Source organism: Danio rerio, chromosome 11 (assembly GCF_049306965.1).
Source record: "Danio rerio strain Tuebingen ecotype United States chromosome 11, GRCz12tu, whole genome shotgun sequence".
NCBI lineage: Eukaryota > Metazoa > Chordata > Actinopteri > Cypriniformes > Danionidae > Danio > Danio rerio.
The window spans coordinates 13,579,135-13,593,620 of NC_133186.1; the positions used below are offsets into that span (position 1 = coordinate 13,579,135).

The window sequence follows — 14,486 nt, forward strand, 5'->3', positions numbered from 1 at the left end:
ACTTGAGGACTTCAACATCCAGTGAACAATTTTGGTTAATAGACATTTAAATGCGGACAGCTTGGCTAAAACAAGTCTAATCTTGGCCTGTCAGTGAAAATCTAATAGCCATCTAAGACTAGCCCAAAATTAGACTAGTCATCAAATAGACAGACTTTATATGTGTAGTCATTCATTTCTGTTTATTTGATGACTGGTGTAATTTTGGCATATAATTTGATTTTCACCGACAGCCTAAATTTAGGGTTGTTTTAGCCAAGCTGACTTTATTTTGACATCTATTAGACATCTTTTAGAAAAAAAAAAAAAAAGGTTGCTGGGCAGTTTCTTCTCCTCAGTGTCAGTATAGGGTGCATGTTGACCTGTCATGCTGCTTATCAGATGCACTTGTGTTTGGTTTCATGCAAAGGAAGTCAAACACAGGCATCCAGGGTATACATCAGTGCACAATATACTGACACTGATCTATAAAGTCATTATTTTTGTTTTATACGCACACAAATGTATTCTTGTAGCTTGATGATAATCTGATTGAACCACTAAAGGCATATGATTGTTTTAGGGTGTTTTTAGGTACCTTTCTGGACTCTGAACAAGTCGGGAACACCTGAGCGAGTTCTCAGATTTCACCTAAAATATTTTCATTCATGTTCTGAAGATTTGAAACGACACAAAAGAGAGTAGTTAATAACACAATTTCGATTTTTTAGGTGAACTAACCCTTTAAGGCCAGACTTCTGGACATTACTGATAAACGAGGACCAAAGTGTGATGATTAGCATGCGCTAATATTGGAAAGAGACTCGGATTCTGTTCCTGAATTTTCAGTCTTCCACATTTAGAACTCATTGTAGCCATAGCAATCTCTGTTGTACTAGCTGAAATAGGCACAACGCTGATTTCTCCCGAGTCACTGTACAAATCCCATAACGCCCTGTTCTCCCAGCTTGTCCTGACCTCTGCCCTACATTAATGCACACCTGCTGGAAAAAAAAGGCACCAGGAATTCAGCAAAACAAAGGCGACGCTTGAATAAACAGGAGTGTGAATTATACGCACAAACTCTCGTGCACTGTGAGCTTGAAGTCATTTGCTCCTACGCGACCTCTGTGAACTTGGTTTGTCCTCGTTTCCTCCCTCACACACACACACGGCGTAGGATGCTTGCTCATCTGGTCTTCCTCTGTTGCATTTCAGGAACTGAATGGACTTTTTGTTTACATCCAACATGCTGCACATTCTTGAGGACTGTTGCAGATTGTGAAGGAGAAGCGCGGCATGCACCAGCTGCAGATTTCTTGACTGAAGCCTAAAACATGAGAAATAATCAGAGCAGACACCACTGCATTCTGGTAGACGACCGTGTTATTCAAAAAGTATTTTAATAATTCAGCCGTTTACATCGGAGAGATGCCAAAAGAACGTGTTGAAATGTCAGACCGAATTGTAGGTCATTGATTTTATTGAAGAAGGGAACTACAATGTGCCATCAAACAGCATCTTACATGGAATAAACAGATAACTGTATTTTAAAACGGGATTTATTTTTTTGCATTTTATTCGAGTGACTTTTTTTTCCTCTATCAATCGCGTTAGTTTGTAAGGTAAAACTATTTACATGTGTAATTCAAGTTTACTGATGTTGGCTGTACAGTGTCTGCTATAGGGGGAGAATGAAAGACACGCATATATACATGCGTGTGTGTTCGTGCCCATCTTTAAATTCAATCTGTTTAGATGAACGTCGAGCAACATCAGCGGAGGAATGCATCCGGTCAGTACTCTTTTCCTCTTCATACATTATGCTCAATAATTATTCTTTCGATTAATTTATGACGACAAAAAATATACAAACAGGACTTCATATCCTCGTGTACTTATTATAAAACAACAAAACGAAGATTTGCAAAAAAAAAAAAAGAAGTGTCCCAAAACACTCTTTGGACTCCATATAGTGCTTAGTGCAGGTTTTCCTGGTCATCCGTTTTGGGTCTTCTCTTCCTGAGCTCTCAGGCTTTCTTCATCTTGCCGTTGAGAGCGTTTCCGTTCTCGTGGTGTTTCTTTCCATTGCTCAGGCCGTTTTCATGGATGGCGTGGCCGTTTGAAACCCCTGAGGAGCCGTTGGTGACGATGGTGGATCCGTTGGTCTTGGTGGTCTCTTGGGTGTTTTTCGGAAGCCTCTTACCCTTAATGTATGCCTGGTACCAGAAGTTGGAGAACAGCACGAAGAAGAAGGTTCCGTAGAGCCAGATGAGGTGGATGATCACAGGAACCTGGAAGTCGCAGCTCTCCATGAAGTACCACTGAGACACGTGTAGAGACACCAACACAAACTGAGTCTGTGGAGAAAGAGTAAGAAAGAATTTGAATGTTGATTTATGGAAAGTTCATATAGTGCCAATGCCTGTGAAAACCACACAAAAAGATTATTTTACCAGTTGAATGTTTAGGACTTTGATATTTAGGGTAACGAATCAACAAAACTATTTTTTTATTGAGATGTTGACAGTCATATACGTGTCCCACAATACTAAAAACTGTATTAGGAAACATATTTCACTAACAAGTGGAAATTGGTTGTTTTTCCGTTGTTTTGAGCAAATTCGTTCTTCCGGCTTAAAATGAAGTTTTGAATTCCAGCATGGAGAATGGCTGTCTGTACCAGCTGGTACAAAGTGACGTCATCAAGTTTTCAGCATTAATTCATGAGAAAGACTTGGTACAAACTAATCAGAGCGCTCTATTGTGAACAAGATGCAACTTCATTAATATGCATGATATGTCTTCAAAGACTCTTTTTACCTATTACAGTGCTCAGAGAGATGCCACCTTGTGTTGCCAACTAAAATTAAAACAAGTAGTAGAAGAAGAATTGTTCAGAGCTTTGGGTCGTAAGTGTTGAATTCATAAATGTGCCGCAACGAAGGTTTTGTTTCTATTTCCCCACGATGAGAGCATTGCTCACGTGTGGACACGTGAGCTCTGCTAACACAGGATAAAAGTATGTTTGTAAAGAACAGTTTTTACCCAAGAGCTTTTTGAATCTGGAAATGGTGGAATACAGATTTGCCACTCATCTCCTTTAAAAAAAAAAAAGAAAAAAAAGACGCAGTTCCAGTTGGTGTTATGGATTTAGTGTTTAATCAATATTCTTTGTTTTTGTTTATTCAGATGGCAAAGTTAGTATCCTCAGCACTTTTTAAAGACATACAAAAGTCAAAATGATTCAGTTACTAAGTTCACAGTAATATCACTACAATATTATGGACTGAAAACTTTCCCACACAGCTCTCAGATGCGCTGTAAGTGCTGCTCTATGAATCACTTTCTATCTCCCTTGGGTCTCTATTGCCTTTTTGAAAACTAGCATGTGCACATAATGAAACTCCACTTTTCATGCAAATACTTCCCTCTTTCAACACTTAACTGCCACCTAAATAAAGGGAAGGGTGGAAAAATAATGGGTGGCTGGAATCACCCACTTTTTTTAAACTAGAAAAACTGCGGGTTCATGTCCCTTTAATGCACAGGTGTCAAACTCAGTTCCAAAAGGGCCGCAGCTCTGCACAGTTTAGTTCCAACCCTAATTAAACACACCCGATCAAACTAATTGAGTCCTTCAGGCTTGTTTGAAACCTACAGGTAAGTGTGTTGGAGCAGGGTTGGAACTAAACTGTGCAGGGCTTCGGCCCTCCAGGAATTGAGTTTGACACCCCTGCTTTAAAGGAATAGTTCACTCAAAAGTACTGGGTCATCCTTTACTAGTTTTAAACCTTTATTAGTTTCTATCTTCTGTTGAACACTGAAGATGTTGAAAAATCATGGAATCCTATAACCGGTTGTATTTTTAAAGTCACTTTAAATCACAGATTTTCTTCAAAAGTATCTCATGCTCAACAGAAAACTCGAATGTTTGGAACTACTTTCAGCATCATTATTCCAGCCATCAAGGTCAAATGGTCCTTCAAGAAACATGCTAATCTGTTGATTTGATGCAAACAATTATGCCTTTAGTCATATTCGAACAATTTAATATGTCGTGAATGAATAAAAGTATTATTTAAAAGCTAAATAATCAATAAATCAAAGCAATACATTTCTGAGGGATCATGCAACTCTTAATAATGACTGCTGGAAATCACAGGAATAGACAACAGTTTAACCCGTATACAGGGTTTTCACTCTTTCACGAACAGCAGATATACTATTTAAAAGCACTATTAGTTTCAAACCAAGCACCTTTCTCAGTTGGCCCAACATGTGAAGCACCATGAAACTCCTTACTTAATTAAAATCAAACATTTCCTAGGAAGTGCTTGAAATCAAATGTAAGTAATTTTCAGGCATTGAATCCATGTGTCTGACATTCAAGTACGTTCAAGAAGTGTGAGAACCCTGTATATATTTAATACCATTTTACTACATCACGATTATTATTGTATTTTTAATCAAACACATGCAGCCTTGGTGAGCAGAAGAGACTGCCTTCAAAACATGATAAGATTGTGTGTGTGAAACTTCTACCCAAAAAAACAAAACAAAAAACAACATACTTTCAGAATTTACTCACATGTCTTTAAAAAACAAACAAAACAGCCATAACACATCGAAACAAATATTTTCAAGGTATTTTTGTACATCAACCGCATTCTTTTTCTAAGAACAAATATTATTGTTTTTTCTGCATGTTTAATTCACATTGATTAATTTTATGACGCCTTTACTATTATTTTAGGATGTTCAGTTGAAGGACAGAAGCTTCTAATGTCATTAAAATATCCGAACTGATTGAAAATAACTGGAAGTTAAAATTTGAGCAACATGACAATTAGTAACACGACAATAATTATTTTTTTTTTGTGTGAACTATCCAGATCAAGGACTTCACTGATTTAATTCCCTTCCAAAGGGTTGTGAATTGAATCAACTAAACACTAAAAGCAATAGAGTCAATACCTTTCCATCCACCTATTTATATGCACATTTTAGATATGCGGAAAAAAAAAAACGGCTGATAGAAACGCCAAGATGCACATAAATTTGGAAAATGAGCATAAAAAACATGGCATAACAGAGTAGGATAAACTTTTTATTCGATTAGAAAAGATGCGCATAGACTGCGATGGAAACACTTTTACTGAACAAATTCCAGTAAGTGCATTAAAAAGGTCAAGTGATTTTGTTTTAAGAGATCGTGTGATGATAAATATGTGTGAATGGACAAAATCACCAGTCTGAGCACATTGTAAAACATCTGAAATGTTGTTTTGGCCATTCTAAAACGCATTAACCATTTCACTATCAGTTTTATTATATTATTAATGACCTCCAAAGTCAAGTGCATCTGACACCTTCAAATGCCACCGCGCGTTCACTCCATTTAAGGATTGTCTTCTGAGTCATTTATTAAATGAAGAAAAAAAATGACACAGCTTCTCGTACCGCAGCAAATTCCGTTTTTACTGTTGATATGTGGCGCCAGTTGATCAGAAAGTGACAACTTTGTTCGCTTTTACTCACTGGATGGAAGCGCTGCTTTATTCGCACATATTTTATGCGATAATTTAGTTTCGTGAATTAAGTTAATTCACATTTTTGGATGGAAACAAAGCTAGCGTAAAAGCGATTAGTTATTTAAAGCGATTAAACCAATTGCCTTATAACTTTATGTCAGTAAACCCACTGTAACTTGAAACTGTTGTTGACTTAAATTTGTGCAATTATATGATTTTACTCACTTTTTTTTAAACACAGTTAACTAATCGCTTTGAAGTATTATTTAAGATAGTACCTTACATCCTAAAATGTGCATAAAAACACTGTATGTGGATTACTTGCAATAAAAATGTAAGTATTTCTGTTGTATCTTAGAACTGTTCAGATTATTTAACTTAATTGTTTAGAATTACACAGATTTTCAAAGGTAAGGTTAGCTAAACAATTTTTACAGTGAAATAATCATCCTTTTATTCAGTAAAGTCTCACAGTCCAACTCACCGGCCAAGAATTTGGCTGTAGTGTATTTTGTGTCAACAACTCAATTTGAATGGATTATGAGTGAATAATTACTTAAATGTTTGTTTGTTTGTTTCTAATAACTTGGTAAATGTTCTATTAAGTTCTTGGGAAAAAAATGTGGGTTTTTGGTATCCAATTATTTGGTCAATCCAAATTCAACTTATGATGTCTTGCGTAACAAAAACATGGGTTTACATGAGCACAATTAGTAGATTTTGGGTAAATGGTCCTTGTTTAATAATACTGTGGAAGAGTTTTATACTCCTCAACAAATCAAATTAACATACCAGCTGAATTGCAGTCATGTACTTCTTCCACCATAGGAACTTCTGGAAGCGAGGACCGGCAGCAGAAAGACCGTAGTAAAAGTACATGATCACATGAACACAAGAGTTGACCATGGCGTGGAAGGAGCCCATTCCACCTGCAGGAGAACATAGAAGAAAACGAAAAAAAAAGCCTTTAGATTTCGATTCTGGTGCTTTAGGAGTTTACTTACACAACAACGTCTTTTAGGAGCCGGAAAATGCAAAGCTTTTAGTGTTTTTTTAAAACATTACATTTATAATACTACTAGTGTGACCTACAAAATGTTATTTTGGGAAAAATGGTTGGGGACTTAATTTAGTGACTTAATAAAACTCTCATAAATGAGTAAAATATTAGCAATATTGAAGACAACTGAAAACGATCCTAAAATAACTGTTGCTGGCAATCTGCTATGGAAAGAAAACATTGTAAAAAAACACTCGACTACAATGAACTTTTAACAAGTGGTCACCTTAATCTTGACTCAAGTCTTAGCAATATGGTAAAAATATATTTTTACATGCATTTCAAAATACACAAAAATGGGCAAAAACATTTTTTTTTATATATATTTATGTTCTAAATACATAACACTTTAAATAGTTTATTTGCTTAATTATTGTCTAAGAAATACATTTAACACTGGAGGAAAATCTTTAAGTCTTAAAATGTACAATACTTGCTTTAAATGTTTAAGTTCCCAGGAATTCATTTCTGACAGAGTCGCCTCCCTAGTGAGCCAATCACTGTGCACATAGTTACTAATCATGCTGACATCCACCCCACCATAGCATAAAAGGACACCCAAAAACGTTAATTTTTATCCCTTAAGGACTTCTCTCTATTCTCTCTCAGATGCAGAAAAGCTTGTTCATGCTTTTATGACCTCAAGGCTGGATTACTGTAATACTCTTTTCCCTGGTTGTAATGCATCATCTATTAATAAACTTTAGTTTATTAAATGCAGCTGCCAGAGTTCTTACCAGGTCAAGAAAAAATAGATCATATCACCTCAGTTTTATCCTCCCTACACTGGCTGCCTGTTAAGTTCTGTATTGATTATAAAATATTGCTTCTTACCTAGAAGGCTCTAAATAGTCTAGCTCTTTATCCAACCAAACTTCTGCCTAGCCACAATCCAACCTGCTCTCAAAAATCTCAAATCTTACCCAAAAAAAGTACCCAGAACAGCAAAGTCCACAGCTTTCATATATGGCTCTAAAAACTCTAAATAGTGTCTGATAATAGCAGAGGCTCAGACAAACTCTCTCAGCTGAAAAACTAATCGTTTTAGTATCACATAACTGGAGGATACAGTTTTAATCAACTTGTCAAATCTTTCACATTACATTATTATCTCTTGTGCAAATAAATTATGAACAGCAGCTACGCTAATTCTTTTCTTAATTCCCCATCTCCACCATGGGATACCCATTCTGAGGCCTCTAGATTGTGGAGTGCCACTCGATCAAGTCCAAGACTTGTAAAGAGGTGATGCCAACCCTACAAGGACTTGAAGAGATGATGCCAACCATCTAAGATCTCCAAGGGCAACAAACACTTAATACATTTCACTGAACATGTACTATTATTACTACACGTAAATATTAGATTAGTTCTTTTGGATATACACTGTACAACTACAGGTAACCTATGTTTATATACTGACAACCCTTTAGACAACTCATAAACCTTTCTAATTTTGAATAAATAATGATGTTTACCTTTTGTGAAGCTGCTTTGTAATGATAAGTATTTTGAAAAGTACTATACAAGTAAGCAAGCATGTAGCGTGACAAAGTAACACCACCAACTATTGACCTGGCATGCATAATACAGCATCTCTAGACAGTTTACACAGATTCATGGAACTATTTCACTAATGTAATTTAATGTATGCAAAAGGAAAAACATTTCCCCTTTAAGTAAATCGTTGTTGTGTAAACGGACCCTGCAAGTCACATGTATTATGCTGTAGGCAGTTTAACAACAATCAGTCTATGATGATCATCCACACCAAAAGCTTTGTATACAATATGCTTTAGCTCATGCAAAAATTCTTGGCTGGGTGATGAGCAAAACCCATGTTTCAGAAGTTTGCCAGGGTCCATTGGCAGGACACGTCGCTGACATGATGTGCTGTTTATGTAAATTTCTACTGACTGACCCAGATTGGAAAGCAGATTGACTCACCTGGCACAATACTCACGCCCCACCACCATGTCCAGGGCATGAAGGAATGATGGAAGATGTGCAGGAACGTGATCTGACTGTGTTTCTTGCGCAACACAAAAAACACCTGAAGAAAAACAACAAGAACCAACCTGCTCTTTAAAGGTTCAGGACACCCTGGAGAACTTTTTTTTTAATTAACAGATTTGTGTGTGTTGAGCATCAGTTAAGACAATGTTAGTACCTGTCAGCTTTAATTGTGGGGAAAACTGGATAATTTTGAGCTTTTGTCAGCAAATTTTAGCTTCCGGGTTTAAAATGATTTTTGGGGCGGGATCAAAATCGGCGACGTAGCGCAGTACTGCAAGTGCAATGATGACGCGTCGGTTTCTCATTATTATTCATAGCGGAGTTTTTTATCCTATGAGAAGAGCCGGCTGCTTAATTATTCATGAGACCTGCCAGAGTCAAGCCCGAGCTGTGAGACACGTCACGGACCCACGGCACGGGCACACAGTATTTAGCCGTTCATGAAGGCTCACATGCGTTTGTTTCCATGATCCACGGGGTTTGTTGCATGTTTTCCCCCGCGATCTTGTCAGGGCCGATCATACAGCAAAGCTGTGTGTGCTGCTAGCATTTTTGTCGGGAGAGCAACACGAGAATTAGAGAATGTTCGTTTACATTTAGACACATCACTGTGCTGCTGTGTTTGCCTAAATCCTCCAGATTACCAGCAGGGCTAATGGTTAAAATAGACGGGTCAGGAGACCTGCTGCATTGAGTCTGCTGGATACGGGGATTGAGGGAGAAGTCCTCATTTATAGGGTTTACATGAACACACTTATCTTTACAATGATATAAATTGTGGTTATGTGTATATGAAATTACGAATAACAAATGTAGCAGGGCATTAAATCACTGTTCATTTCTTTGCATTTTAATTTTGTAAACTATAAACTCATGCATCTCCTCACGGTTTGTCTCATTTTGTGAGCTAGCTTTGTTCGCTCACATTCTCCCCTGCTGGCCACGCCCACCCCTACCCGATGCTCGCAGAGCTCCACGCCCATTAATCATGCATCTTTTGAAAAAATCTTGAAGTAGACTTTAACCGAAAGTGGGGGGTGTCATGGCCCTTTAAAGGGCTCATATGACATCCATTTAAAAAAATAATAGATTTTGTTTATTTAATGTAATGCAATGCATTATTTCAATTCAATTCAATTCAGCTTTATTTGTAAAGCGCTTTTACAATGTAGATTGTGTCAAAGCAGCTTCACATAAATGGTCATAGTAACTGGAACAGTGTGGTTCAGGTTTTAGTATTTAAGTTCAGTTCAGTTTAGCTCAGTTCAGTGTGATTTAATCATTACTGAGAGTTCAAACACTGAAGAGCAAATTCATCGATGCGTAGCTCTACCAATCCTGAACCATGCGAGGCAGTGGCGACAGCGGAGAGGGAAAAAACTGATGGGAGTGAAGAAAAAAAACCTTGAGAGAACCAGACTCAGTTGGACACGACCATTTTAATTTCTCCGCTGGCCAAAAGTCTTGTGCAGAGCTTCAGTCGCCGTGGAGGTTTAGTGTGGTTTAATGATTAATCTGGACTAAATGCATGCAAAATAAAAGTTTGCGTTTACATAATTTTGTATAGATATATATTCATGTTTACATATAATGTATATAACTGTATGTGTCCATTTATATATACACATAATAAATATACACATACATTATTTATATTACTTCAATCATTTTTTTTTATTAATGGACAATGCACAGATATTGATGTTTCACTATGTTTTTACACAACATTGTTTGAAACGGTTTACATTGCTCTACTAGCATTAAATCCAAATCCCAACATCCGAAATGACAACAGATTGTTAAGATTTAATTAATGTGATTTTTAATGTTATTGATTAATGCACTTGACAGGTTTCATTTATTCATTAATTTTCCTTCTGCTTAGTCCCTGGTTTATCAAGGGTTACCACAATGGAATGAACTGCCACTTACTTGACAGATTATTATATTTTTAATTTCAGGTGGTTTGTATTTGTTTTATGTTTGGTAAAATAATCTATAATAATCTCTAATCTTTGATGATTTTAAACTAATTACAAGGTCTTGTCCCAATAAGGGGATTTAGAGGGTTTTGCATAAAAAGCAGAAGTGGATTTAACTGATTGACGCAAAAGAAAATTTACATTGTTAACAATTCACATATTCACATACAGTATTTATATACCAGCTTTATATACATGCATTCAAATTGCTGTCTTTGATGATAAGCTAATTACAATGTTACAGGATATACAGTGAATTTTCAAAAAAACATGACCTTAGTTGGATAGTAATTATAATATAATAGTACATTTACTATTAGTTAGAACACAGTAGTTTACAATGGTATACCTTGAAACCATGTGAAATTTGAGATCTTAATTCGCAAAGAGCTTGTAACAAACACACACCAAAAAATGCATCATATGACCCTTTTAAAACTACTAGTCTGTGCAATGTATTCCAAACTTACTGTGTCCATAAGCTCAATGAACTTTGAAAACAGGAATAACCAAGCAACTCTTGCCATCTGTCAAAAAAATACAGCTTTAATACATAGATTTGGACTGGAATTGCACACAAACTATAGCAATATTCAGTTTTATTACAGGAAATGGAAAGCCAATCTTACTCTGAGTCCTTGAGGGCTGTTGGAATAATCGCATGGGTCGCATCTCCAAGTGTATCCCGTCGCCCAACCAGACATCAAGAACTACACGTCAAAGCGGAAAAGATGATTAACTCATGAATGTATCTTCAAGAACTGGTTTTAATTAGCTATTCAAACCAGAATAGTGTCTTCGTAATGATTCAAAAATACAACACGCCTCTCTCCGAGTCAATACGGAGAGTCAGACAATGTATATTTAAGTTTAGGCACATTTGTTTCAGTCACACCACCTGATATCTCCCGATACTCACCTCATATACGATATATGCAGACAGGCCGACTAAGGACAGGTTGTAGATGATCATGGCTTCTTTCAGCTGAAAGGGTTTACGGTTGGCCATGAATTTTGGGCCGGCGTACAGTACAAAGAAAAGATAAGCGAGAAGAATAGCAGTCATACTGAATGGGCTTTCCATTAGTGGGTAATCCTTCAACCGCGGGTCTAAAATGAGAAACACACACAAACAAAACAGCTTTTTTACACACTGCAACAGATAACAAGAATTTGACTGTGTTATGAATTGGTAAGAGAGAAATCTAATCAACCAATCAAATGAGATGCCCAATATTAAACTTATTTTGATGTTTTAGCTGGAAATTAATTAGCTTTCTCATACTTGAAATGCCAACTGACCCATCTGAGGCTCGAACCAGTGACCTTCTTGCTGTGAGGTGATTGTGCTACCAACTGCACCACCGTGACCCCCACAACTCAAGTTTGCAACTGTTTTGCTACTAGTCAGCTTTTACTTTAACTAATATAATGAGGGAGGAGAATGTTATAAACTTTTATTAGATAGTATTCAGCTAGCATGTATTGTTATTAAGTCATTTTCTTTTCTAACATGATAGAAGCAATAATTTATTAGCAATTTCATGCTATTTAATGTGGTGTTTTAATAATAATACTAAAAAAACTAATATGATTATTAGCAGCGCTTATTTTATGGTCAGTTTATGTAATGACTGATAATGCAAACATAATAAACAGGGCAATAACTATACTGTCCTTAAACCTACCCAAATCCAATTGAATTTAATTCATTACAATAAGCTAAGCTGAAAGTGACCCTGAAAGAAGATAAGAGCCTTTTCCTAGTCATTGTAAGATGAGCCTTTTCCTTAAAAAGATGGAGTATTGCTTTTTATTGTAAGTGCATTTTAAATGAACATATTGTAAAACAAAGTGTAACTGTTACTATATATACAAATACTATATAAATAAATTAATTAGACTACTTATAATAGTCTAAATAAAACCTAAATTATTATTTCTATGAAACAGGAACGTAAAATAAAGCGCTACCAATAAGAATTATCATTATTATCTAAAGCAAAATTATCTAGTATATAAAAAAACACATCATATATATGTGTATTATATGTGTAAAATCACAGTTGAACTTTAATTTTACAGTATGTGCACTTAACATGCACTTGTAAACGTACTTGAGAAACTGGGTTATGCAAGGTTTCTTGGGTTACGGTTGGGTTCAGGAGTAGATTTAAGGATCGTGCCCAGTTATTGGCCAGTTTATGTAATGACTGAAAGGTACATTACATACATCTAAAAACTAAGTACAAAGTACAAACATTTGAATATTGGTAGCACTTGCATATTTCACATCTTTATACTATGTATTTTTCAGTTAGAACATAAACTCAGGTATACTGTATGTGCACGTTACAGTAAGTCCCTTTTAACTGACAAAAAAAACAACAAAAAAAAACAACGGTAACACTTTACTTTGATGGTCCATTTGAGTATTAGTAGACTGTCTGCTTAATATCTGTTGATACAGACATTCAACAGACATTTAACTGACTATAAAATACTTTGCATGTACATGTCAACTTACACTAACCCTAACAGCAACCCTAACCCGAACCCCAACCTAACAGTCAACTTATAATCTACTGAGAATCAGTTGGCATGTAGATGCAATGAAACTTAATTCAACAAACGGACCATCAAAATAAAGTGACAAAAAAAAAAAAAAACACCCACTTTATATTCAGTAGCTTTAACTACTAGGTACATCAAAAATACAGCATAAAGTATAATAAAGTAGAAGTACAAAAAATAAGTGCAGCGTTATGAATTGTGTTCATATTTTATTGCACAACATATGCTTTTATTGCAATAGGATATGGGATCGGTTTGGTGGTATGGGTGGTTTTAAAAGTAGGTTGAGGTGTAAGGGTTGGATCAACAGGGGAATTATAAATGTAAACTAATTATTACAGATGTACATACATGCAGATAATTTCCAAAATCTAAATATAATGTAAAAACTTGTCTGTATAGAAGTGCTTTGTACCAAATGGTTAGTTTATATTGTAGTTTAGAGTAATTTCATAATAAGTGAGACTGAAGGTTTTACTAAATTTAAAATACTGTCAATTATTAAATCAACAAATAAATTGATTTCACAATACATAATATTCATATACAGCTGAAGTCAGAACTATTAGCCCTCCTATATATTTTCTCCAAGTTCTCTTTAACGGAGAGAAGATTTTTTCCAACACATTTTTAAACATAATAGTTTTGATAACTCATTTCTAATAACCGATTTATTTTATATTTGTCGTGATGACAGTAAGTAATATTTAACTAGATATTGTTCAAGATAATATAGCTTAACGTGCAATTTAAAGCCTTAGCTAGGTTAAATAAGTTAATTAGGCAAGTTAGGGTAATTAGGCAAGTCATTGTGTAACAGTGGTTTCGGTAGACAATCAGAAAAAATAAAGCTTAAGGGGGCTAAAAACCTGACTTTAAAATGGTTTAAAAAAAAATTTAAACTGCTTTTATTCTAGCACAATTAAAACAAATAAGACTTTTTCTAGAAGAAAAAATATTATAGGAAATTCTGTGAAAATTTCCTTGCTCTGTTAAACATCATTTGGAAAATATCTGAAAATGGCTAATAATTTTGACTTACAACTGTACTGTATATATACAACTGTATATAACATATACACACTTAGGCCCCGTTTACATTAGTGCGTTTTAGTTTTAAAACGGCGTTGTAGAATGAAAACGATCCGCGTCCACACTCGCGTTTTACCCAGCGTTTCTGAACTGCTCTCCGTCCACACCAAAACGCTGAAAACGCACATCACGTGACCACACACAAACTCACGGGCAAGCGCTCCAGCATTTCTACCCAGATGAGAGCTCTGCTTGTCGGACTGCTCATCACGCATCTCCCGCTGGATCTAATCTCACTATATTTGCTAA

General features: G+C 35.7%; 1 protein-coding gene across 7 annotated transcripts in view; it reads right to left on the reverse strand.

The window, feature by feature from the left end:
• Positions 1–1,364: 1,364 nt before the first annotated feature.
• elovl1b (ELOVL fatty acid elongase 1b) overlaps positions 1,365–14,486 on the reverse strand; it is a 57,039-nt gene continuing 43,917 nt past the window's right edge. For 3 of the 7 annotated variants that reach the window (XM_073915702.1, XM_009305890.5, XM_009305889.5), the window contains 6 exons: positions 11,491–11,681; positions 11,201–11,281; positions 11,042–11,098; positions 8,521–8,626; positions 6,306–6,442; positions 1,427–2,339 (listed from right to left, as the gene is read on the reverse strand). In XM_073915702.1, the coding sequence (XP_073771803.1) occupies positions 2,010–2,339; positions 6,306–6,442; positions 8,521–8,626; positions 11,042–11,098; positions 11,201–11,281; positions 11,491–11,681 (902 nt within the window). In that variant the 3' untranslated portion in view covers positions 1,427–2,009. 7 annotated transcript variants of the gene reach the window in all.